The following is a 27,510-nucleotide window of genomic DNA, read 5'->3' as shown; positions in this document are numbered from 1 at the left end:
CTGTGAGCATGGGGGTCTGACAGGGATATAACATTTTAATTGTTTATAAAAAAGAGCCTTAATGATAGGCTGCTCATTTCAGTCTCTTTGTCAGTCCTTGAGACATAATGTAGCAACATAGTTAAACCTCAGTTCATGCATTTCCTCTGGGCAAGGTTGATCCAGTTGTAGTTGAATGGTGACAGAATTTTGAAGAGAGACACTATTTATTGGTCACTGTCCAATGGTTACTCTAATTATAGAAAGGATGTCCTGTCTCATTATGGCCCATCCCTCAGTGGTCTGGTTACCAACACAACTGTTCCCAATGTGAGATGTGAGAGGCCTCTGCAAGAGCGGTCCCCTGACTCCACCCACTCTCACTTCTGTTGGTGTAGTGTCAGGTTGAGAACCAATCAGACCCTTCCAAGAAAGAGCAGCCAATACCCATCCACCGTCCAGACTGTTGAAAGGCAGAATGGAAGGCTGGTCCCTTCGATAGACGTCCTGCATCATGAGAATAACACTTCCTTCGTGCTGTATCATGTGACTGTTACTTCCGGTGTCTTCCAGTTCCTTGTTATGATCTCTGTTGTCAGTGCATGCACATGCTCTATGCAAAGTTGTCCGTTGGTACCCACCGGTACTCTATGAGCATAGTCCTTAATGTCCTGTATCTATGCAGGATACAACTCTGTGGTCCCTTGAACCTATAGGTTTGAGTGAGAGCAAGACTTGCAGCATTGTTTCCCATAGAACTTGTGGTTGCATACTCCATGCTGAGGCACCAGGTAGCACCAGTTAAAGTGATCCTTGCAAGCTGTATCTGTGGAATATAAGGACAAACGACATCAGATACACTGGAGAAAGGTTGCTGAGTTGTGGTCAGTTATGTCCATCAATGGATACTGAACTCAACTACAGTGAGCACTGTTACAAAAAGTTAGCAGTCGTAAATTGAATGGCAACTGGCATTCAAGCTGTTTTCAAGCTGTACCTCTCTTCTCAGACAGGGGGCAGAAGTTGGTGTTGCAGGCCTGGGACATAGGGGGTCTCAGGTGTGGGGTACACCCCGAGGAAGGCCTGCCCTGGGCCAGGCACTGCACGGTCCTGGCCTGCACCCCTCCACCACATGTCACAGTGCACTGTGGGGGCAGAACAAAGACCTTGTAACACAGCTTAAAAATGGCTATAAAAATGTAATTCGATTTAACTTGATTTGATTTAGTAAAAAACAGAGTCAACCCCACATAATTAGATGAATCATCACATAATTCTATTTCTATGGTCAACACCCAAGCTGGTGATACGGCATTACCACTTAACTCCATAGGTTGCATGAGTTCTATTACCGATGGGCTAATGGAGAGAGATCCGGGGAACTCGAAATATCATGACCGTCTGTCATCACTCACTATCATTACTGTCAATCCGACAGTCAGTCAGTACCAACCTGAGACCAGGGGGAGGAGTACCATTCGGCCCGAGGCAGGGGCTTGGACACGGGCCAGGTGTGGAGGAGCGGAGGGGGGCACTCTGCTGGGGAGCAGGCTCTGTGGAGCTCCACCGAGGGCTTGGCCACGTGCTGGCACTTCCTGGGCGGCAGCTCGCGGTATTTCCCCGCGGCGTCCTTCTCCGCACACTTGACGAAGCGGGCCTGAGAGCCACGGCCACAGGTGACAGAGCACTGCGGAGGGTGGAAGGGAGGAAGAGGGGGTGTGGAAGGGAGGAGGGTAGACAAACACAGCTGTATTGTCACAGCGATCAGCCTTCACTCGAGAAAAGTCGAGCGGGGAACCTATCCTCGCTCCAGAGCGGGACAGTGAGCGAACCAGCGTCACGATCGACCCGAGGCTACTTTACCTCCTGCCAGGTGGACACGAACCACTGGACCTTGCGCTGTTTCGGGCAGCGTTTGAGGAGGCAGGTCTCCTGGCTGCTGGGCCTCTCCAGGCCCACGCAGGAGCTGTCGGGCAGGCTGTGTGTCCTGGCGACCAGGCCAGTGCTCATGCACGCCACCGTCCTCCTCCTCAGGCCCTTCCCACACTTCCTGGAACACTGCAGGGAACAAGACAATGGGGAAGTGGCGGAGTGTGGAGGTGGACTGGGTACATTTTATGAGACTTTAGCTTTTCTTGACTCCTGGGAGAGAAGTCATCAAGCAGAGACTGTGAAACGATGCAAGATCTCACACCATGTTTTGTTTTTAATGCTCCTCGGAGCTCTGTAAGGAACATACACAGATGTAAAGAATAGAGATGTCCTAAGGTCAAATCTTTCATCGTCACAAGAGCTTAAGGGAATCCAGAGGTATTTATTGTACCTCTGACCACAGTCCGGCGCTCCACTCTGGTGGGCAGTTGTGGGCACTGCAGCTCTGTCTCCTGAGCGGCGGAGGCTGTCCACACTGGGTGTCGGCGAGCACGTCCTCCAGCGTCTGGCTGCTCCTCTGCACGCACCGCACCTGTCGCGTCTGCTCGCCCCCTCCACAGCTGCGACTGCAAGCGCTCCATTCCCCCACACTCCATCTGCAACAACGCACACGCATTCCCACATTTGTACTTTTATTTGGATCCAACTTTGAGAAGTGATGCTAAAATGCGGAAAGCATCCGGGTGGCTATGCAGGGCAGTCTGGCTTCTCCACATGTCTTTGATACCCTCTCCGCTAATCTCTTCAGCGCCCCAGACTGGGTGCTGCCAGCGGGCAGCTATTTCCATGATGTAATACCGTCTCCAGCCCTCACGCTATGCAGACACGGCAAAATAAATAAACACCCGCTGTGCTCAAAATACTCAACACGCAGTGACTACAGTCATTTAGTGGCAGCACGTCTTGGGAGTCAAGTGGCTGAGCGGTTAGGGAATTGGGCTAGTAATCAGAAGGTTGCCGGTTCGATTCTCGGCTGTGCCAAAGGGCAAGGCACTTCACCCAACTTGCCTCAGGGGGAATGTCCCTGTACTTACTGTAAGTCGATCTGGATAAGAGCGTCTGCTAAATGACTAAATGTAATGTAAATGTCTGCAGAGGTGGGGGTGTGAGGTTTTAGTAGAGGCATAGCTACCGTACGTTCACCTCCAGTCTAACTCCAGAGATCCGCCGCTTGGACAGACCCCAGCCCGGCAGAGCCTCAGAACTGGGTCCAGGCCCGTGTGTGTCTAGGATACTGGATATTTACATTTCTACTGTCACATACACTAATCGCTTGTACCGATGTACAAGTCGGACCGCTTATCGACGGAGGCTTCCGTTACGGCACGAATAATCACGTTCCCTTGCCGCAGCCTGAAAGAACCTGCTGTCCTGGGTCTCTTTATGATTGTGGAGTTGTGCAGCACTGTGCCGTACGCAGCCCAGCGTGGAGCGCTCGCAGATCTCCCCATCACGGTAATCACACAGATGTCTGTTAACGTGACTCGGGATTTCCTCAGTGACCAAAGAGCACCAACACCCCTGTCAGCCAGGGCCTTGATTTATGAGACTAAGTCCTGACTAAGTGCTGAAGCCGGTGATGTCATCCTGGCCTGTGGGCCTGTGGATGCACAGACACACACACACAGCAGGTCTTCTGTTGAGACCCACATCGGGAGTGTGTTTCATCGTACTACATGCTGAAACATTCTATCACGGTGAAGACTTGCTGAAAGGCAGGTGGGCTAAGATGGATGACATGGTGTGTGTGTGACTATGTCTGTGGGATGTGTACTGTATGTTGTGAGCCATCAGCTGTCCTGGTCGGTAAGACTGAACTGCAGTGGGATGATGTTCCACGGTACAGAGAAACCTAACCATGGGAGTCAGGTGGCTGAGCGGTTAGGGAATATGGCTAGTAATCAGAAGGTTGCCAGTTCGATTCCCGGCTGTGCAAAATGATGTGTGTCCTTGGGCAAGGCACTTCACCCTACTTGCCTCGGGGGAATGTCCCTGTACTTACTGTAAGTCGCTCTGGATAAGAGCGTCTGATAAATGACTAAATGTAAATGTAAACCCTAAACCCCCCCCCCCCCCAGGTCTCTCTCTCTTGCGCTCTCTCGCTCGCTCACACACACTCTTTCTCTTTTGTGGCTGGAGACGGGGATGATTATTTTGGGTCAGTTTATGGGCTCTTAGCTTGTGTTGTCAAGACAATCCAAACATCCTTTATTGAGAGAAGGCTGCTATTAGGAGGCTACTGACTAAATTTTTAACAGCAGAACCAGTGCATGTCATGGTTTTACAGAGTAAACCAACAAATCATGTTGTTATTTGCACAAAACCAATGTCCAGTTTGGAGGCACTCCAAAAAACGCTGATAAGAAATTAAGTAACAGTATACTTATAATAAGTTTTTTTAAACAAATCATATTACCCAAAGAAACATGCTAGCCTGCTTGAATCATTTCGAATTCTCCATTACGCTCAATTGTGGAAATTGAATTAAGCTTTAATTGAGAAGGTAAATATTGTCCCTTATTATAGTCTCTCGCTAGGGATGGTAGAACAACAAGTCACAGTTATGACTGGACTCATTGTGGGCTTATGTCTTTTGCTGGAGTTGTAATACACACACGCATACACACAAACAAACACACACACACACACACACACCCACCCACCCACCCACACACACACACACCCACACACACACACACCCACACACACACACAAACACACACACACACACACACACCCCCACACACAGCAGGCCTACCTGGCAGGACAGGGCTGGGAGTTGCAGGGCGTAATTCCTGTGCTGGGTCTGGTTCTGGGGTTGCAGTAGGACGTGTTCACCTGGACTCTCAGGTCTTTGTAGCACGCCGACTTGGTGGTCATCTGGCCTGGAAGAACCATGAAGAAACACCCGTTTATCAGCAAACATCTCAAAGAGACTAACCTCAGTAAAGGGTCACCTATATGTTAGCACCTCCTTACTCAAAAACGTTCCTGTCACTGTGCATTGAAAGACCTGCAGGCTCTCACTTGATGGGATCTCCATCCAGGTCTGGACCTCTACTAAACAATGCTGGAGTCACCCTCTTCAATAACGAAAACGACCCCAAGTCCACCAAGCCTCAGGTGGGGAAGCTCACTCGAGCTATTCACAGGTATGGAGGTCTCTGACCTCCGAATAACAATGAACTCAACCCCCTGCTTTGTTCACACGGACCCTCCGGCCCTCTCTTCCTCCCGACACACACACACAAACAAACAAACACACACAACCTCTCCAGGCTAGAGCCAGGTCATTACAAAAGGTCTAATTGCAGGGCTCCTGTGAGAGGAGTATCCAGCCACAGGCCATGTCCCCAGTCATGATGGGAATCGGCCCCTGGGCCCCTACTTATCCCCTGCTAAAGGTGCTCATTACAGATCAGTTGACCCTCCTAGATCTTTAGGCTCTTTCTCATTGATCTACGCATACAGGAGGAAACGTGACCATGCCTACAAATAGACCTGAACTAATGTTGCTAGGAGAAACGCTTATCTCTAATACAAGTCCCTTTGTCAATTCATGAAATTATGTGGTTGAGTACTACTGTAACTGTTAACGAGTTACGTAACTACCAACGGCAGCTGTTTTCATCAGAATAACCCATATTTACAGGCGAGGTGGACTGAGAACCTGTGCTTTCTGAAGAGAGGGGGTGGGGGGGTGGAGGACTGGTTGATGGTAACGGCTAGAGTACAGAACAGTTTGTTACAGCACCTCCTGTGTGTTTCAGAGAAGGCCGCACCTGAGGGGGGTGTGTGTGTGTGTGTGTGTGTGCATCTAAGTTCTCTTGTGGGTGCGTGGTGGGGCGTGCGCGGCTCTGCATTTGCATCTGCATCTTCTTACCTCCAGCGCAGGAGGCCGAGCAGTGGGATCGTATGACGGCCCAGGTGTAGTTGTGCTTCAGCGCTCCTCTCCTGTCCAGCTCTGCCACGCTGAGCGTGTACTCCCAGCGTACACCAGGGTTCCTGCCCTGCAGGAGGATCTACAGAAACAGGCCCTCAGCCAGCGGAACATCCAGCTCCAATATACATGAAACCACCAATAAAACGCTTTTCATTCAATCCGATTTACTAAAGAATTGATATTTTAAGGGGATATTTTGGTCAGGATTTGGGCATGGCCTTGGAGGAAACCTTTTTGTAAATATTGGGCAGGAGCAGCTACATTTGAGTGGGCTGTCCCTTTACTGAATTGCATGTCACATTCCTTTTAACATGTCATGTCAGCGTACCTCGACCACCAGGGTCTCGTTGGTGGGCCCAGCGGCGGACAGGCTCTCTGGTCGGTTATAAGGTCTCTTGTACTCAAACAGAGATCCGGCGATCTGGTGTCTACCAGGCCAGTCCACGGTCCAGTGCCCGTTCAGGTAGTACCTCCGCTGGGTGTTCCTCACCGCCAGGTAGGAGCCGGAGGTGTTGAGCTCCACAACCCGGATGCTCCTCGCCCCCGCCGGGATGTTCACCACGCCGTAGTACTCTGCACGGTCAGAAACGACAACCAAAACACTGTACGGGGGTATGCCGAGGGGATGAAACCCAGGTTCCCGGCTAACCGTCACGTGTAGCATTAGACCGTTCTTCACATGAAATGGACTGAGGTGTTTGGGTAACACGTCTCAGGCTTGAGGGCTAGGTCAACTCAGCGACAGCGAGGATGCACTGAGACGTACGGTTGGTGAAGTGCTGCTTGGTGTACTGGCCCTTGTAGGTCCTACACGTGGAGTTGTTCCCCTTACAGACTCCACACACGTCAGGCCCCGCAGACGAACCCAACACACGGTCACAGCCCACTCTCTGGGAGACGAGACACAAGGAGAAGAATGGTTTGTCATTCTCATCCGGTGAACAGGTGGCGCACAACCAAATTCAGGCAGGTCCAAGCATCCAAAACAAGTTCACCCACAAAGTGCTTCAACACAGCGTCAAACGGAACGTCTAAAGAGAACAGGCAGAGGTGACGTGTGTTTCAGGCATACGGAGTTCAGTTCAAAACACGCAGGTCAGTATCACCTCACACAGGCCGTCGATGCAGACGTCAGAGCTGTCTGGGGAACATCGGGTCCCGTCCCGCACCTTGCTGGCGAGAGCGAAGAAGAAGTCGTAGCCGTCGGCGTAGCAGTACAGTTTGCAGACGTCCTGATCTGGAAATGAGAAAGGCCAATGTTTGCTTTCCTTGACTTTTCGGGGATTGTGCAATGACGCATGGTCACGGAACCACCTCCACCCCACCCCGACCACCAGAGCCAACCTACCGTCCACTGCAGTGTAGGGTTTCCAGTTATAGTACCAGCCCCTGAACTGTCGGCTGTTGAACTCTGCACACTGCTGGGATCTGTAGTCCACCGTGTTGGGGGGGCAGTCCTCAGTGTTACACAGCTTGTAGGAGCGCGAGGAGCCTTCGCAGTACCGCCCCCCGAACATGGGTCTGGGGGAAAGGGGGCACCACACTGAGTTAACACCAGGACCACCTGTCCAACCACGTCAAGTGTGTGTATGCGGGTTCAAGTTGTGCGTCTGTCTGTTAGCATTTGTGCACCTGTGTGTGTGTCCGTGTGTGTCTGCATGTGTGTACCTCGGGCTGGTGCACTGTCTCTCTCTATATGTAGTCCCACTCTGACAGCTCCGCGTGCAGGCTGACCAGCCCGACCAGCCTGACCAGTGGCCGTGGACCGGCCTGGGCCCCTCGTCACCCTGTTTCACACACTGGCCACGACGACACCACTGGAGGACGAAACAAACGCACCTTAACGCCACAGCTGTTTTTTGCCCCAAATATTTGCACGCACTGTCAAGGACTTGGGTGCGCTTGGTCTGTCTCACCCACTGCAATGGTGCCACTTCCACTTCCATATGGGACACCTTCATAAGTACCGACCGTGAATCGAATCTAATGTTTAAAATACTTTCATGTAATTGAAACAGGTCTGTGTGTGTGTGGGGGGTTCTTCCCAGAAAATCTGACAGAAACAATTTCCTGTTTCTGACAACTAGCAATAACAAACATGTTAAATGAGTTGATTTTACACCAAGATAACATTCGTGCGTGAGTTTGAACCGTCCACCTCGGAGACATCCCCAGATCTGTGACTGGAGCAGCTGATCGTCCTTGAACAGCCTGGATTCCTCAACCGGCCAGTCATTGTTTGTGTTTGACAACTGGACCTCAGAGGGACTGGATGGGATTAAGCCATCAACTTCAATATAGGATGGAGGCAAATCTCTTTGAGATGCTGTCAGGAAAAAGCCCAGAGGAACACATGTCTTCCAGCCCCCTCAAAAAAAAGAAGTTTTAATAAGCTCAGCACTAACCCACTGTGCTGGCAGTTTTGTCCTCTGAGTAGTGATGGGATAGCCGCTCTTGCTCTGTGAGGGCTTGGGTTGACCGTATGCCCAGACAATCCTCTCTGTTACAGTACTTTGTGAATTTGAATGTTTCATGGGAAGTTCTCGGTCCAACAGCATCATTAAGAGACAAAACTTCCCCAATAAAGAATGTGAGGTCCTCAAAAGTCCCTCGTCAGGCATTTACAGTGCATTCAGCCGCTCCATAAAAGCCAAAAGACAGCATTAAACAGAGAACAAAGAAGCCCTCAATAGACTTTGCTGTTACTCCACTTGAGGCAGTTCACCGATACCCCGTGTGACCTAAGTGGCATTTGCACTGGAGCTTTGACAAACCTGGCAACCCAGGGCACAGGAATGCAGCCAGTCTCAGTGTTAACAGAGCTAAGTCTGGCAGGACTAAATGTCACCCAGCAGATATCGGACAGGGGGGATCTGATAAAGATCTCAGGGTCAAATGACTGAAGCCTGTGGGGCAGCAGATGCGAAGCTGAGCTTAGACTCGTGCTAGTGTAGCTACTCTAGAGAATGAGGTGTTTGTGTGTGTTGTCTTGAGGGGGAGGATTGAAAATAGGGCAGAAGACAGTGTTCTGAGAGCACTTCTGACAAAATCTAAAACACAAGTATAGTAATTGTTATGCTGAGTCATGCTATGCTAAATGGCTCCCAAAACAAAGAAGCTGCTGACAGAACAGTGGACGTGTGTGTCTGTGCCAGTGTGGGTATCCAGTGTGTGTGGCCAGCTGTGTGTGTCCAGTGTGTGTGTGTGTGTCAGTCTTATGATGCTCCGTCTCACCATGTCTGGACCACAGGCAGAGCCTTCAGCTGCTGGCATGAACTTAGTCTCGCACTTCCTACCAACACGGTGGCACCACAGAGCCTTGCAGATGTCCTGAAAAACACACACATACACACACGTAAACACACGCACTTGCACACTTGTACAGGTGCTGAATAGTGGCAGAGATGGATGGAAAGAGTGGAAGAGAGAGAGACGAGGAAAGAGAGACACACAAGAGAGAAAGAGACAGGGGTATAGAGAGAAAGAAAGAGAGAGGAACAGACAGGAAGTAGAAGAGGAAGTTAGCTGACTAATGGCCGGTCTAGAACCTCACACCGTCATTGGCGTAATGAATAGATGTTTCTGACACACTTTATGACACTGTCATTATGTTCAAAAGATGTTTTTTAGGTGGTCAAAATAACAGTAATATGCTTTACAGATATGCTGAAGCCCTGCGGTAAACAATACTGAAACACTTATCCCAAAGAGAGTATCTGCAAACAGCATGTTCCACATATGTACAGTACATTACACCACAGTACATACATTTATAATGGCAGCTGATCTGTATTGAAACCCACAGGAATTTGCTCTGCTCACACCAGCTTACTTATTTCGCCTGAGAGACACAAACTGCTACTTTTCATGTGTGTTTGCTGCTAGAAAGTGAATGACTTTGTCATATTCTGACAACACTGGGAGCAAAATGCTAGCAGAAGCATGAGGCTGCCAGCAGCTATCATGGAAGCAATCCCAAGACGTGTTTGTGCAGCTGTTTGCAGACTCAGGGATTTTCCAACAGAGAAACTCCAAAGAACTAAAAGAAGGCTCTTGCTTTGTGTGTGCGCGTGTGTGCACATCCACACGATCGTTTTGCTTTTGCCAAGGTAACCCGGCACCTGTGAAGCCCCCGTGGAGAGTATAGTGTGACTTGCTGCTGAACGATCCAGCCGTGCCTTATCTCTGTGACGCCTGCCAAAGACTTCATGAAAAACAAATTTGAAAATAAAGTAGACCGGAGGGACGAAGCGATGGTTTGGTTCCTACGAGCAGAACAAGTGTCTAGACATCCAAAACACATGGACATCAGCTCTGCTTCCTGAGGTGTGCGCTGAGCGTTGTTGCCTTGTTGGGATGGTAGACAACTGGGATGGAATGCTTCCAAAAGCTCATCAACGCAGTTTGTAACACTTCATTTTTGCACCACACAATATTATTCAATATTGTAAATATAATATACAGCATATATTATATTCCGCTTCCCCACTCTCCGCAGAACAGTCAGGCTGACAGCGTTTTGACAGTATTTTTGCAGTACCTTCTTAAAGTCCAGTGTGCAGAGTTTGGCCTTCTCTCCAAACTGCCACTTGCACTGTGTGTCAGCATCGTACAGTTCCCCAGGTAGCTTGTCAGGGTAGCTGTATTCCTGCACCGAGCTGGGCTCATCAGACAAACAGGTGGCCTGGGCTGAGCTGGAGCAGAGGAGATGGAATCGAGTATTTCATTATTTTTAGGGAATTGACAAGCTACACAGCATAACATCACCATCATGACGTCAAAGCAAAACGTACAAAATTAAATGAAGTCAACAGAGTGGAGAGATGGTTTGTTGCCAAAGCGATGTAGGTTGATTGTGCATGGATGTTTTGCTCATTGACTTACTATAAAGGAACACATCCCATAATGATATTGTTTCTCACAGAGAAAATGCCATAAAAGGGTTGTCTTGGCAACATAACAAGTGCCAAACCCAAGCAGGGAACAGTTTTATGTCCCTGACAGATTCTCTTGACACGCGTTAATAAATACTATCACCCAGGTCGCTGACAGGCTTTCCCAACGTAACCTGATACCAGCAGTAATCATGGGGATGTGTTTTACAACTTCAATACTCTGGTCACAATGTAGAATGGATGTAGTGTACAGCCCAGAGAGTCATGAGAGGTCCTGATGGCTTTAGCAGAGAGCAGTGTGCTCGCCACTCCTTTACGATTCCTACGTGTCTGAAGAACAATGACTGGACTGCACGGCGTTCTAACGCTCCCAGCGCCGTGACAACATCATATGGTGCACGATGGTATATCTGATATACACACCCCTCAAGGTTGTATGCGTGTCTGTGCGGTAGGGGGTAAGGTTACTGGGGGTGAACCAAGCAGAGATGTGGGGGCAAAAGGGTATCTATTCTACTTTCCTTCGATTGATTCCATTCTATTCTACCGCTCCGGTCCAAAGTTCTGTACGCCCAAGATTTACTGCCGACTTCTCATACGTTCATTCTGCTTCCAATTAGACGTCTATACATCACGGAGTGTGTGCCGTGTACCGTGTGTGTTGCGTGGAACGTGTTTTCCGTGTGTAGGGGGAGCTAGGGGGAGGCGTCCCATCTGGACGCCACTTGTAGGAATGTCAGCGAGTGCTGAAAGCCACATCCATCCAGCCTACTGTCACCTCCTTCAAGGTCCTCACCCCGAGCTACGCTCAACTGGGTTTCAGTGAGCCTCCGAAACAGGAAGCGACCAAAGCGCCGCTTCCTCCTGGCAGGTTGGTCAACTGTGAGACTGCAGTGTGAGGCTGGTGCAAAGGGTTGGACCAAAAGGTTCGGCAGAGATTTCTCTTACGCATGGACTGAACCGCTGACAACATGGCAGGGGAACTGCATCTGCATGCCTGTTGCATGTCTCCTGAAGAGACTAAATCATGTGCGACTGACTTGACCGCGAGCTGGACGATCCACAACAGTGTAGCATGTTCCGCTGGTAGGAGAGACCCAAAGAGAGGGATGTGAGTGCACCTGGGTCCAAGGTTCTTGGCCGAGACCCACCCTCTCTACGTGAGCCAGACGAGCCCAGTGTCTGGGCGAGTTTAATATAACCCTGACAGCCCTAACGAGGATGAGATCATGGGGCTTCAATTAAGCAGTGAGGAAATACAGTGTCACTGACAGTAGGTGATGGGACACCTCACAGCTCCTTTGACACACCGGTAAATTTAGGGTACCAATCTCGAGTTTCACACAATAACACACATCCCCACACACACACACACACACACACACACACACACACACACAGACGCACTCAGACGGTAACTGAGAAGCAGACAGTGAAGGCCCACATATCAGTCTGTTGGCGACCATGCCAGTAATATATATCTATCCCTCCCACCTCCCGTCCCTTTCACTCTACTATGAAGGCTGAAGCCTGGTCCCTGCGGGGGGGGGGGGGGGGGAACCCCACATGACCAGCCAGGATAGGTTCCCACTCCAGGCCTGGGGATGTTCACGTCAGGGGAACGGCCCACGCTTTGGCAGGCTGAGATACCCAGCAGGTATGCAGCATGGAATGGGAGGATAGCTTTCCACCAGGCTTCCTCTGGGTCTGAGCTGAATCCAGAGATAAATCCATCTGATTGGTCCGCATTGCGTGTTGTGTATCATGGGGGGGGGGGGGGACACTTCAGCAAGAATTATACATAAAGTAAAAAGCCTGGTTTCATAAAACTGTAGGCAGTTATGTGCAGTGCAATGAGGACAGCATGGTTTTCAGCATGGGTGTCCTTCAATTCAAAACTATTTAATGCAAATATTGTAAACAGTGTTAAATTGACTTCAAACAACATCATACACAACATGCCAAACTGACCATTCAGATATCTTGTCAGGAATGTCTTTTTCCCCCTGTACTATAAATGTTACTTAAATGGCGTCTGATAGCTGTGTGGACTGAGGAACTAACTAGACTAGCTTTGCAGTCTTACCTAAGGAACCTGGTGAGATATTGGCGACTACAGGCTGACCAGGAGAAGATGCCGTTGTGGCCAGCCAGCGTGGGGGACATGATGTTGCCTTCGGACTTCTTGCACATGTTGCCTTCCCCGTCGTGGACCATGCCGAAACTGTGGACCGAAAAAGATGCAAGGGAAGCAACAGGTCCTATCTGATCCTATAGGAAGAGCAGATGGCGACCTGCGCTCGTTCACTAGCCAACACATCCACTCTGTAGTATCATCTGTAAGATGTATCCATCAGAATGTCTGAATTGCTCAAAATAATGATGACTGATCTCCTGACCATTCTTCTACTCCTCTGTAGGCCAGTTGGGTGACCCAACCTCTCTTTCTGCATGAGATGTCTCTATAATGGATGTGTAAAGCCTCGACACAGACCCTGTAAGGCTGTGAGGTCTCAGTTTGTAACAGGTGTTCAGACAGAGAGCAGTGTGTGTGTGTGCGTGCGTGCGTGTCAGCCTTACTTGTGTCCAGACTCGTGTGCGATAGTGAACGCTACTCCCAGGCCCGTGTCCTCGTTAATGGTGCAACTGCGGTACTTGCTGCACATCCCACTGATGGGAGCGAAGCCTGCACAGAAGGAGGAGGAGGAGGAGAGTAATGAATGTGTGGTCCTCCTAAACTGCACAGACTGATTTGTAGGATCAGGTCTCCATTTTTCCCATATTTTGTGCCAACTGTACACATTAAGAGTTCACATTAAATCAGCACGCCATTTGAACTGTGATTCTTATCATGCCCTCTCTTATATGAACACAGCATATATCTCTCTGCTATGATACAAAAGTCAAACTACATTCCTGATAAAAACTGTTCTGCATCGTACGACAAAGGAGTGGAAGACTGGAGTTTCTGGATCTGGATTGTTTTAAGAGCAGTGAAACACTGTTAGTTCTGAGTGAATTCTGCTCTACGTTGTCTCTCCATGGCTCTAAGCAGATACGACAGCTAACAGTTGCATGTTAGCTTTGGAATGCATGAAGGGAAATCAAACAAGCCCTTGGTCATCCCTAAAAACCTGTTAGCATATGAGAGCATGGGAACTATGAAGGATGTATGGGAAAAGAGAGAGTGAAAAAGAGTTGCAAGGCACAGACACAAAGGATTTCTTTTACGGGGGTTTTTCCCGGTGAGAATGTAATCTCATGTTGTTCACTGACTTGTTTCAGACAAAGGAGTCAATCTCAATGGATGAGCGATACCTGGGCTTTCTATACATACTTGAACAGTACACACCTTCACACAAGTAATAACATAAAACACTGATTAAGGACTTATTCCGAATAAACACGAATGAGATGTTATAGATTCATTTAGAGGCGTAAATATCGGAATACAAATCGGTTTCTCCCAGCATGTTCCATATCTTTGTGAGTCTCTGTATTCCTTAAAACCACCCTATATTGGATTTACTCCACACCCCTCCCGGCTCTCTCACCTCTGATCTACAACACACCATTCCTCGTTTCCTCCTTCCGTCTGTTGCTACAGGAACATAAATTACGAAATAAATAAATATTTTGTGCTGCTGGATGGAGCTGCTGATGCGGGGTGAAATCTCCATTATCTGGGGGGCCTTCCACATCAGAGGCCTGGCCCAGGAGCCCGGGGGCCAGCTCTGAGGTGTTAGCAGCTCACAGGTTGGCCCGCACGTTTGTCTTCCCAGGAGCCTTTGAACTGGGCTCCGACACTAAAGAGTGTAGCTAACACAAGCTAGTAGTCAGCCAGCACTTTGAAGTCGGAGGTTGGACTTGGGTTGAGCTTGTGTATGTCTTTGGTGAGTTGGTGTGTGTGAGAGTGTGAGTGTGTGTGTGTGTGTGTGTGTGGGGGGGGGGACAGTACATAAGAGCTTTTCTTCTCACAGGAAACCCCAGAAGTCTTTCTCCTGGTGATTACCTTCAGTGAGCCACTGTTACAGCTCATTAGTGGATAGGAAGGCAGCAGGCTGGTGTAGGAAGGGTGTGTAAGGCTCTTTTAGACAGTGAGAGCTACATTCGAGAGAGACAAGGAGAGAGAGAGAAAGAGAGCTACGTTTGAGAGAGTGACCTACCCAGTGTGTCACACGGTTCGTTCTTCCAGGAGCATATATCCAACCCTGTGAGGAGGATGGCGTGGTCATGACGGCGGCCCTGTCTGCTTCCCAGGCTGGCCTGCCACTGGCAGAAGCTGTTTAGAGTGTGGTCAGCATGGTGGTTAATCACCAGCCCATCCTGAGGGAGAGGGACAAACACATCAAAGTGTGTGTGTGTGTGTGTGTATGTATATGAATGTATGGTAGTGTGTGTCAAAGTGGCAGTTGGTGTCCATAAAAAAGCATAAAAAGTTCAGATGAAAAGCCCAAGTGACATTCCACTCCATACTGTCAGATGAAGAGGGGGAGAGAGGCACTAAAACGAGTTCCCCCTCTTTAGAAGCTCCTCAATGGCCCGACGACAACTGAGCAAAAAGCCAGCTCAAATTGGTCTAAAGTGCCTCTTTACTGGGAGCATATAGTAAATTGGAGAAGTAAGGACATTTTTGACATTCCTGAACCCAATGACCTCTTGGAGAAAATTGAAGTTCGTCAACATTAGGCACAGGTGGATGACAAAGATGGCCTTTCTCTCCGGCTCCTCAACTCCCTCGCCCACAACTCGGCGAGAAATTTCCGCAAGAAATTGGCGAGAACCCAAGGAGGGGTACACCCCATAATTAAACTGTCATTGTAAAAGAAAAGAACCAAACTGCTTAAACCTCCAAACTGGTGGAACGTTCCAGAACACCTAGCGATTTGCACCCTGAGGCAGACATAGTCTAGCACATCAGATAAATGTATCTGAAAAAAGCCCAAAGCATTTACTACTAAATGTTAACCTTGAAACTACAGGTCTTCCAGTGCCAAATCGTCACTTCTGGCAACAGGGTGTAATTCAAATGTACATATTTTCCTGGCTTCATAAGACTGGGTGACGTGAGACGTGACTTAAGATGTTGGTTCTGTGTCCGTGATGGTTACAGATGAACAACCTGAAAAGAAAACACTAACCTGGTTCTCGTCCAACAGAATAAGACCCACGAGGACAATGTTGATATTCCCCCCTATGGTCCCGTCCTTGAAGAGAGTAGAGACCTGAGTGTGTGTGTGTGTGGGGGGGGGGGGGACATACATTAATCTGAGGATATAATATATCATCATCATCCTAAATACAGTTACCATTGACAACATCTGTAGTAAATACTGCTGCACAGACATCTTGAATTTAAACACAATCAGACAATCATGCATTTGGAAGGGGTAGTCTTATTTAACAATACTATTGTAAAAGAATATGAGAAAAAGTATTGGGTTCGGAACTAATTAAACATCTTAAAAAGATTACGTATCTGGCACAATGATCAGAGTCTAATAAACAAGAAACAAAGCCACGTTATTTAAAAGAGATAACATCTAAATAACCCAGAGACGCTATGGGAGAACAACGCAGCCTTCACGGCTGGTCTCAATTGAGCCTCTACTCATGCGATGACCTAACCATCAATCAAAGCTCTTGATGCAACTTTGAAACGGGAATCCCGATTCTTCCCTCAGGGATCGTAGAATACCTCAGGTGTCACTTTTACCCAAATGGTATTCCTTCTGGAAACCTCCGCTCCCTCCTCATGTTATCTTGTTCCCTCTGCTGACACGTGGATGGGGAGGGAGATAGCGATGATACGTCGCTTATGTCAGCAACCCAACAGGACTCCCTTATATCCTTATTGGAGAGAGGTGTGTGTTGTTGTGAGTGTGTGTGTGTGTGTGTGTGTGTCTGGGGTAGGGTGGGGGGTGGGACCCAGGGGAAGTGGCAGACCTGTGGTTGTTCAGTGTAACTTCATACTGTCAAGATTGCCCCTCTTTAGTAGGTGGTGAACTATTCTGACCCGGGTTTTACAGGGAACACTGTTTTGAAAAGAGCGCTGGGATTATCTTTGGATTTGTCAGTCAGTCGTTAAGTAGCAGAACGGCATGACGAGATGTGCTCAGATCAGCTGAGCGACAGCATGCTGTCCAATGACCTCATGTCTGGATCAGTTACATTCTCGCCACACTCTTCTAAACAACACCAGGAGTCGATATCTCCTTGGTCATATAAACCCTGGCGTAGATCAAGACCAGACTAAATCTGGGACGTATCTTTTTCCTATGCAGTCGATAAGAATCCAGTATAATTCAATACATTGAATGTTATGTCTAGACTCCTAAATTAACGATGTGCATGACCCCATTTAAATACCAACCACCACTTCCATTACATAACATGCATTCATAAATGTACCAGATGCTTTGGTCCAAAGCAACGGACAAGTGCATGAAGCCAGTACAGATAATCAAGGAACAGCCGTGCAGTTCTAACAGTGTTAGCGTGGTTACCGGCTAAGGAACAATGTTTTACCCCGAATCACGGTTCTATCCACTCACCATGTTGAGCACGGTCAGGACATAAGTGGTTATGTTCTCATGACCGTGGCTGTCCATCATCTTCTTGTCGACCACGACCAAGGTCTCAACGTTGAGTTTGTGGTTGGTGTGGGTCTTGGAAAAGAGAGCTCGTTTGTTCCTGGGAATGTCTTTGAACTCATCAGGTAATATGTAGACGTCTTCCTTTGGAGGCTTGGGCATATCTGTGGAAAAAGGAGAGAAAAGAGAAGAGATTAGAGACAGATTATAAAGGATTACAGCAACCGTAACACTTAACAGTATCATAGTTTTCACACATTTCATAAAGGATTAATAAACTTTGGGTGACTGGTTGTTGGATTGTCATTTAGGGTGTCTTTTGACGAGGTCTGTAATAGTCATTGCCTTTATAAACCAATGAAAGCATTTTAAATGGACGTGACAGGTAAGAAGTGTTACCAAAACATTTTTGTCAGATTAAGAAATCATGAGAGGAATTTGAGCTGTGAACTCCCATCTTTAATCCTCCACAGGAATGTTAGTCATCTCTGTAGCATAACCTTCCATATTCACTTACACATCAGGTCACAAGGTCAAAACACACATCAGTGGGGTGAAAACCCAATGTTGCCTTTGACATGTATCCTTACCTAATCCCCGCTGACCTCTCAAATTATTATTAATCTTTCTGTCCTGCGAGTGTTTTGCTTTTTAAGACCTCAGATGGAAAGTTTGTTTGTCTAACCAGAAAACAGGTGAGGGCCAAACGGCCTTTTGCTCAAACGTGGCACAGGTGGTGCGCTGATGTCATTCCCGGAGTGTAAACATGACGCTGTTTTCTTGAGGACAGCTGTGACCTGGGCGTGCACGACCCCCTGGTCCTGTCGAAACCCCACGCTGTGAGGTCACGTCTAATGAGCTTAGCCCGGCCAGGTGTTGCATGACTGTGCTGTGAGACGGTCACCCAGCACACGGTCATTAATGTGTACGCTATGATACTCGTGGACGCGTTGTGTTTCACGCTTCAACATGTTAAGCTTGGTCAGGCCCCGAGAGAGAGAGAGAGAGAGAGAGAAGGTCCGGGGTCTCTCAGGAATGCACAACAGTAAATTAGTGGACGATTTAATAAAGAGAGGGTGGGTAGGGGGGGGGGGGGGGCAGAACTAGTGCTTACTGCAATAGCTGTCATACAGCCAAATCCTTCAGTGTGATGGATTCATCTAATGAAACCATTCGATCTGGCCCTCAGGAAGCAACCGTGACTCGAATCAAACACCCTTCATTTACTTTTAAATACCTACAAGTAATTGATACATGTAATTAGCCCGGGACTGGCACGTAACGTTTGCTGCAAATGCAACTTATTCTATTACTTTTTATTGATTTAAAAGTTCAAGCAACACAGCCACACTACTCAACAACAGTACATGCTTTTCGTATCAAAGATACAGATCAAGTAGGACTGGGATGTTGGTACTGCCCATACAAGGAGACAGAATGCCCTTACATACATTTCTTCCGCCTCCCGCAGAAGTGCTGCCGCTGCCTCGTCCCATGGTTGTAGTCGCCGTGGTGACCGTCGCTGTGGTGACCGGGGTCATGGTGACGGTCGCGTTGGTGAGCCCCTTGGTCCGCGCCGGCGTGCCCCCCCGGCGGGGCGTCTGGCGGTCTCTCGGCGTCCCGTGGGGGCGTGTGCAGGTCTGCTGATCTCCTGTAGAGGATGTGAGGTAGATGGCTGGGGGGGGCGCTGAAGTTCTCCCGCAGGGCCAGGCTGGAGGACAGGGGTCTCAGGAAGTACTCCGCATCCTGCGTTCGGATCAAACCTGACTAGAGGCAAGAACGGGTGCTCATCACCGTTGCAGTTTCAGCATGCTGTGTTTTCATGAAATATGGATGAATGGAGCTAGGGATGCTGTGGCTGGAACCTCCCAACTCAAAGCAAAAGTCCCCAAAAGTTCATGACTTGCTCTCTGCTACACTTTTAGTGCCACGTCGGCCTTGACAGTCATCGGGCCACACACAGTGGAAACATAACGAGGCCTGGCAGTGGTAGAGGTCCATATATTTAACTGAGTAAGGCCCTTTCTCCACAATGACTGATGTGTGAGGTCCTTTATCATTTCCACGGCTCCGAGCGGCAACGTGATAGTGTGGCTGCCTGTATGTACAAGTGTGTGTGTATTGGAGTGGAGAAGAGAGACAAAGAGAGAGGGAGAGAGAAATGAGAGAGATAGGAAGAGAAAGAGAAATAGATGGAGAAACTGGACTATACTGAAGATAATAAAAAGTCATAGGTCTTCACAGCCAAGCTACACCAGTCCTGTATATGACCTTAGTAAGGGAGGTATGGGTGGAGGTGTTTACAGGTGATTCAGCATAAGGTAATTAGTACTTCCTGTTTTAACTTGTGTCAACTAGCCAATAAACATTTAGCATGTTTTGGTGTGTCAACAAACTTTACATTGGCATTGCATGTGTGACGGAAGTGTTTTGGAACCCTGTTTGCATAATGAGTCACAGCTTTGTAAGTTCAATGTTGTTCTTGCAATGGGACCATATTGAGGGCCTCTTGGTCTAATGGTAGATCTCAAGGTGGCACATACTGGTGTGGCAGAACCACAGGTCACCTATTTAACAAAGCTAAAACTCAATTAGCTGCATTTTTATAGCATGGAAAATGAACTATAAAGTTTAAAGTCTACAGACATCTATCAATAGAACATCAAAGTGAGGCTTCTGGTTTTAACTGGCTGAGAAAATAGCTTGATCCCTTTGTGGCATCTTAAGAGTATCAAGGGTGTTCCTGTGAAGGAATTAGCCGGCTTATGACACTGGATACAATCATAAACAGTTATATAAAGTCACACAACTGGCTGGTGAAGAGTAATGAGAAAAAAAAACACTTTTCTCTGTGATGAAATTGCTTGTACACTGTCCAGAAAATAGATGTCCATGACTAGTGTGGAAGAAATTGGGATTTCCTGTTTGCTTACATTATTCACTCAATAGAACTAGTCATTGGATACTAGTTAGTATGTTCTCATGTGAGCTTGCTATTAATAAGAGTAGATTGTGTCTATGTGTCAGGGTTAATAGATGTTTGGAGTCAGGAGAAAGAACTGGGTAAACGTCCCTTGTCATGACTACAAGGAGAGCGCCAACTATGATCTCTCTAGTCTGAGAGTGGTCATGGGTTGGGAGCTGTAAATCTCTTTCTCTGAGACTGTTGTAACGTCATTACTGCCTGACTGTCACCATCTATGTTTACATTCTTGTGCCCTATAAAAGATGGTCCTCCGGCCTTCAGAGCTGAGTGAGAGCTGATTGAGACCTAAGCCTGGTGTTGTGTTGTCATTTATTGTCAGAGGTCTGGTTCTCTCCCAATCTGCAGATTGATGATACTTATTAAAATCCAGAACTCAACTGAACTAAGTCACTCCGTTTATGAAGAGACGGACAAAACACTTTCTTCATCACTAGCCCTCCATATGTATGGAATGGGCATCCCTTCTAACTCTGTAATAAAGAGGTCTATTACTGTCTCTGGAGACTGGGTTGAGTACTCAACAACACTATGCAGACACCGCTGATGATAGCTGACTAAGCTGCCAGCAAAACGCTCTAATCCTTAGACCAGCAGCCAGGTTGCTTGGCTTTTGGTGACACCCTATGTGTTTCCAGTTATTCTCTTAGCAGTCTCTTACACGCTGGAGCAATCATTGTAATACATCTGGTCCGAAACTGGGCGAGGTGAGACTCCGGATCTGGAGGGAGGACATGTCACTTGAATCAAGCGTCCCCCCTAGAGGAAAGCATTTTGACATGCACTATGACACTTGATGGAAGTGTTGGATTTGCACCTCCACCCCTAAACATATGGGCCTTCAAGGAGACTACAACATTTCCAATGCGTATATTGATTTTACAAGTAGCCATATTTGTAAAAAGAATTGTTGCCGTGGCACAAACTCAGAGATCCAGGCTATTTGTTAAGCAGACTGTAAGCACAATGCGGAAAATTTAATTTTCCCAAAGGGGACATTAAAGTCCCAATCATTCTCCAGTCTGTTTGAGAGCAGATCAGAAACAGAAAACAGCACCAGGCACCGCTAGCATGGCCGGGGCTTGCGACACAGTCAGATGGAGACCACATGTCACCCTGCACACCACGATCCTGTTTCCTTATGTCTCCACTGCTGTCATTTCCCTCCAGCGCCATATCTCTCCCTCCGAAACAAGAATCCATGGAAACGGCTGCTTTGCCACTGCTGAGAATTGAGGACTGGGACTGTACATGTAAACAACTTGGGTAAAGGGACTCACTTGAAACCCTGCCTAGATACTAAGCACATGTATTGCCTCCAGAACATGCGGCTCTGGTCATACTGTAACTTAGTTAGTTTCAACTTTGCGTTGGACGCATACTACAGTAGTACACCCAGCACCACATGTTACATTACCAAGCTATATCCACATTAAGATCATGATACTGTAGGATTCTTTCTTTGAAAGTCTGCACTTCAATGTTCTTGAAGTGCAAAACCGTTTTCATTAAACAAAGCCATGTTCCTAAGTTACCCAATTCAGAAGTATACATGTCCTTAAAATGCATGCACACAACTATTGCCTGTGCACAACAATCATTCGCCCGTATCCCTTCACCACGTGTACATAGCTCTAAATTAAGAGATTAGGTCACACTCCCGTTCTCCTAAATAGCCAATGTCATCAGATTACACGCCAGGCCCTACGAGGTGCAAATAGCAGTCGTAAAAAGCTAGTAGGCAGGGTGAAACAGTACCTGGGAGGGGGATGAACAGCTGGACACCCTGGAGGAAGACAGATCCAGACATGTACTGTAGGAAGGGGAAGGCAAGGTGTACAAGTGGATGTCAGCAAACAAGCGTACGCGAGCCTGGAGCTCGGGACTACCTCACAAAGATGCACCTTCCTGGCAGGTTGGCTTCGCAATAGACTCCTCTTTGAAGCCCTAACTACACACTGTATTTGACCATATTGAAATTAAATGGTTTGTCTTCATGTGAGACGTATTCATTATCACTGGTAAAGCCCTGGTTACAACATCACAACAACAACACTATGCATGTCGGGCTGTGTTCATTGGCAGAAGGTTCTGTATAGTAGGAAACCAAAGGGGACCACACTCAATGTCTCTAAAATGTTCTTTGCATCTACAGAGCGTGTCACATCACATATTCCTGGAAATCCCAGGAAGGTGAGGAAGAAGGAGGAGCAGAGGTGGGGGTGGATCAGGTTCTACTATAAACCCTGGAGCAAACACTACTTTTACAAAAGGAAAAACACAAACAACAAGTGATTTGTGGTTGGGGGGGAAACACTTATGTATGTTCCTTCTGTTCAAATAAAAAGTGCTTTAGAAGTCTGTGTAAGATGAGATCTGACACACATGCCTTGGTGAAGATGGAGCAGCTTCCTTTAGATCCTGACACACCAGAGAAAAAGACAGACTGAATGAGCATGGTGTCTAACAACTGTTCTAAGATTACTGCCAACCAGTTGGAGATTGAAAAACTCAAGATCTGAAGCATCTACTAGGAATCAACAAAATAAAGAAGTAGAGAGGTTCTCCACTTCCTTATTTATTATTTACTTCTCAGGACTACCTCAGATAAGATACATCAACAAGCTAATCTAAGGTTGTTACTTCCTCTGGAAGCCCCCTGAACAGTCAGATTAATGCTTAATCTTAAAGTCATGGGGTTGACTTCATTCATAAGTCAAATAGTTATTACCAGTAGTGCCTGGTGTATCATGAATTGTGTCATGGCTGAGCTCCAACAACCACCTACCTTGATACTCCACTCACATCAAACCTGGCAATCCAACCTGGCAACCCCTCTTTAACGCCATACTAAAGCGTATTACTGCACAAGCTGTACGTCTAACACACAGAGGGACCTGCTTTACGGCCTTTATTTGCCATGTCCTTGTGTCTGTTCCGTTTCAAACTCCCTGGCAGATGAACAGTCCCTGCACCACGCTCTACTCGTAACTTTTTAACGGCAAACTCCCTACTGTCATCAAAGCAATGTTAACCACTCGAACTCAGCACTGCCAATAGCCCACTATTCAAATAGAATTTATACATAGGTTTTAAGACATGAGTCTCCTCCCTGTAGTCATGTTTTACCCTCTCACAAGTCACAAAGTGAACAATGACTTTCTCCCTGGCGTCCATCCCAACAACCTTAAACTGGAACAACCGAACTGTCATGTTTCCAGAAAACCAAAGCCGGGCCCACATGCAATTTGATGACATTACATTACTTTCAGACATTGCAACTCACCTACGTCATTTAAGAAACAGCCATTGCAACCAGTTGTACAATCTGTTTGATGAATGTACAGTATAGAAATGAAGTGCCCAGGAGGCACATCATCAATATAGAGTAAAAAACCTACACCGAACCCCACCAACAAACCTTGGTCTATGTTTGATGCAGTAAACAATAAAAGAGATCTAAAAACGACCCTAAAACAAACAGATGAACACACCCACGTGAATCAAGGTAATAAAATTCCATACAGAACAAGACATATATCACCAAGTGAATGTTTATAGACGTTTTAGTTCAAAACCCTCTGCTACCATACCGGATGTTCCGGGAAACTGCCACATAACGTGTTTCATCCCAGACCTGCCTAACAGAGATCAATTCCTGATATCGATCCAACCCTATCAGGTCAATATTTGCCTGCCCCTTGTCAAACAGTACCCAGGTGGAAGACCAAGGTCTCCCTTCACTTATCACGTTCAGCCAGACAAACATTTTGATAGCGTATTCTTTTCTAGACAGATAGGCCATCTCAACATGAGGGCCAACACACAAATGTCTACCTGCTAACCAGGAAGATCAACATCCCGGAGAGATCGAGACAAGCCACGTCAACATGCACCACAAAATCTATTTTATTGAGTTATTTCAAGCTGGAGGACAAAGAGAAAGCAGCGAGTGTGTCAAACTATTTTGGGACATTCCTTTTGGTCAAAATCGGTGACAATGCCACAAGGCAGGCAGACAGACAGAAAGACAGAGACAGACTAACGGACAGATCCTGCCATGTTCTGTTCAAGGCGTTTCTCTCAGGGGGTTTATCCTCCTGGCTGCTGGGTATGTTTGAGGTAGGAGCGGTCACACTCAGACCTAAGTGTGCTTTAGGTTATGCTTGCAAAGCATTTTCTCAAGAAGCCTTTGGAGTGTCAGTCTCCTAGTCGCAGGCTTTAACCCTTCAGCTAAACACTGCGATTCATCCAGTGCTTGCACCTGGTCCTCACCAATAAGGAAAGGGCTAGAAGGAAAACGATTTTATGCAGGATTACTACAGCCCTGGCGACTGGCCAACACGCCCGCCTTCCTTCCTCTCTGCTTAGCCTGACCTCTTTATTGACGTATGAAACACACGCTCCAGGCCCATCGGTTCACTCACCATTCCCGCGCATGTGGAGAGGGCCACGGACGAGTTCACCTCCGACCTCAGTGACCCCTGGTAAAAGCAAAGGTCGTCCGGCTGATACGCCCGCAGGCTTTTGGTGCCATTCCTCCCCAGGACCTGGACGGTGAAGCCAGGTGCGAGGAGGCTCCGGGAGGCCTCCTGCAGCTCTAGGTGGAAGTCCTGACCCAGGCCCCGGAGCTTGAAGTGGACCACCTCCCAGAGGCTGTCACCCCCAGTCAGTGAGCGTCTCCGGCGATGGTGGTGGGCCACCTGGTGGGAAACGTACTGGCCCTGGTGGTCCACCTCATATGGAGCCACAATCTCATACTCTGTTGAGGAGATCCACCAGAACATTGAGACACATGCCTTCCAGTGCTTAACAACTATCAATGCAAATATATAATGAGACACATTGTACAGTAGTAATTCTAAGTGCTGATAATTAGCAATAAGGTAAGAAACGTTACAGACTCATCAAGCATAATTACATACAAAAGCAGTAGCAGAGGTCCCAGAGAAGAAAACATGAATGAAACAAAGCAATCCTTTCCAAGGAGAACAATTCAAAGGGATAAATACAAAGTAATTCATTCAGCATCACCAGCTGTGTTCTATAGGTAAAGGAATGATATTAAACAGAGTTAGAAGCCCACTCTGCGGATGTGGCAGAGCTATCCAGGGTGTGAACAGGAAAAACAGTCCTGTCAAGGAGTGAATCATGTCTGACCTAGGCTTTACAACAGTTCAGGCTGGTTTACTGCAGGTTGTAAAGAGAGAGGGGTGAGAGGTCACAGGGCCAAGATGTCAGACCATTTAAATGTCTGGTGGGGCATTAGGCTTCTTGTGTTCTTCCTCCCTCAGGTGAACCACACACTGGAAACACTGTCTGACTCCTGTCCATTGACTGATTCACTTCAGGGTAATGTTCTAATCTAGATGGAGGTAGTAGGTTTTTCGAAATCCTTAAAGTGCCATCATAAAACACTGTCAGGGAGTTTAAGGAGCCTGGAGACAGGTGATGCTTGTTCTCCTGGTGGGGTGGTGTTGGTTGAACAAGGACAGGGCTTGTAATAGCACAGTGTGGATTCTGTGTAAATTATAAGCGTTATTGTTCTCCATAGTTGGTATGACAGCATGGGAAATTTGTAAAGTTCACTTGTAGGTACCTGGTACAGAGAACTGATATTTGGACCAAACAATGTAACCTTTATCCGTTTCTTATCAGACCCAGTGTGCTGATGAGGTAAACATTCTCAAAGCTTTTAACTAGGCAGAATACAAGCTACTGTATCACTATCCTATGAAGGAAAATTACAAACATTAGATAACAGTCTGATTATGTCCTGATATTGTGAATGAGACCATTACGTGGTTCAGCTTAGCAAAGACCACGGTCAGAAATGCCATGCTGAGCGAATTTGAAGAAGGTAAACAAGCACCTCTCTCTGTCACACTCAGACCTACATTGGCAAACACCAAATAAGTACCTTTAGAATGATCCCAGACAGGGGGGATCGCGAAACAGGAAACTGATTATCATAACATTCAAAGTGTCTTGTAAAACTATACACCATGCAGGTTACAAATGTATGCTAAAATGCAGTCCCCAATCCCTATGGTCACTGGACTGGTGCTACACTGAGTAAACACTCACCTGTCACAACTCACGCACGCACACCTCTACAAATACACACTCTTTCTCTCTGTCTCTGTCTCTCACACACACAGACACACACAGACACACACACAGACACACACAGACACACACAAAGACACACACAAACACACACAGACACACACAAAGGCCTAATTGACCTTAATGCTGCTGAAGCCATGCCTTAACCGTACCCTGTAAACAGGTTAGACATGAGCTGATAGATGAGACTCCTGTAGGGTTTAGTTTGGAGAAACGTCTGAGCCAATTGCTGTCTGGAACTGTAGTCATCAAATTACATTTAATGAGGTTTAATTTGTATAGTCTTGGCATTTACAAGCAATGCCTCGAATGCCTGTAGATGTCACCACTAAGATCCCACTTAATTAATCAATCAGTGATTTCAGGGTTTTCAGGTCAGCAAAAACATTTTCATTCAATGAAAGGCAAGCAAAACAACAACAGTATGATACAGATAAGAGACAGGGAACATTCAGGTCTGTCAGGTCATGTGCATCAATGTAGGGCAAAGACACGCATACGTGTTCACTTTCTGTGCACTATGAGATACTACAAGAACGGAACCCTGAATGCACTTTAATCGACTGGGTGTCAAACGGTACTACATCCTCTAGCGGAGAAAAGCAGTACAGCCAATTAACAAACAAAAAGCTCTGACACAACTTTGGTTATTAAGTGAATGCAGCCATAGATGGAAATTGTGCGTGCAGTGGTTTTCGAAACAATAAAGGAAAAAACGAACAAGAATGAGGTAGACCCTATTAACATGGTCTAAACAACAATGAATACATTGGTTTATACCTGTATTCTGTGGCAATTTTAGGGAGTGCAGTAAAGTGGATGCTCCTCTTGTCTTCCCATTGTCATTATGTGCAGATTCTCTAAAACTCAGCTGGAGGCTCTATAAAACACACATAGACGTCATTAACACATGAGTAGTGAATGGTCATACATTTCAGATAGATAATGAGCCCCAATATTACATACCTCATTAACTAGCAAAATGAAAAAAAGCTGGAAAAAGTTAAACGATATTGTCCCGCATCTCCACTTTGTATAAAGCCACTGAGAAGCCAT

General features: G+C 47.2%; 1 protein-coding gene across 1 annotated transcript; it reads right to left on the bottom strand.

The window, feature by feature from the left end:
* Positions 1 to 27,510, bottom strand: LOC136944441 (A disintegrin and metalloproteinase with thrombospondin motifs 16). Its single transcript, XM_067238205.1, has 23 exons — positions 27,421 to 27,510; positions 27,235 to 27,334; positions 24,753 to 25,087; positions 18,794 to 19,109; positions 17,304 to 17,506; positions 15,891 to 15,974; positions 14,916 to 15,075; positions 13,330 to 13,435; positions 12,836 to 12,973; positions 10,395 to 10,548; positions 9,089 to 9,184; positions 7,523 to 7,671; positions 7,203 to 7,375; positions 6,961 to 7,091; positions 6,621 to 6,744; positions 6,183 to 6,427; positions 5,795 to 5,933; positions 4,670 to 4,796; positions 2,303 to 2,507; positions 1,843 to 2,037; positions 1,433 to 1,666; positions 977 to 1,124; positions 1 to 805 (listed from the first exon to the last, which is right to left on the bottom strand). The coding sequence occupies exons 1-23, from the start codon at positions 27,508 to 27,510 to the stop codon at positions 690 to 692; spliced, it is 3,768 nt and encodes a 1,255-aa protein (XP_067094306.1). The 3' UTR covers positions 1 to 689.

This window comes from Osmerus mordax, chromosome 6 (genome assembly GCF_038355195.1).
Source record: "Osmerus mordax isolate fOsmMor3 chromosome 6, fOsmMor3.pri, whole genome shotgun sequence".
NCBI classification, from domain to species: Eukaryota; Metazoa; Chordata; class Actinopteri; order Osmeriformes; family Osmeridae; genus Osmerus; species Osmerus mordax.
The sequence above is the reverse complement of the archived record's forward strand: the minus strand, read 5'-3'. Positions and strand labels throughout refer to the sequence as shown.

What these genes read in the sequence shown, in the direction of transcription:
- LOC136944441 (XM_067238205.1), bottom strand. Translation starts at nt 27,510, where the DNA reads ATGGCTTCTCAGTGGCTTTATACAAAGTGGAGATGCGGGACAATATCG. An exon ending in TCATTTTGCTAGTTAATGAG is followed by an intron (nt 27,335 to 27,420) that starts GTATGTAATATT and finishes TGTGTTTTATAG; the next exon opens with AGCCTCCAGCTGAGTTTTAG. An exon ending in GCACACGAGTCTGGACACAA is followed by an intron (nt 12,974 to 13,329) that starts GTAAGGCTGACA and finishes TTCGGTCCACAG; the next exon opens with TTTCGGCATGGTCCACGACG.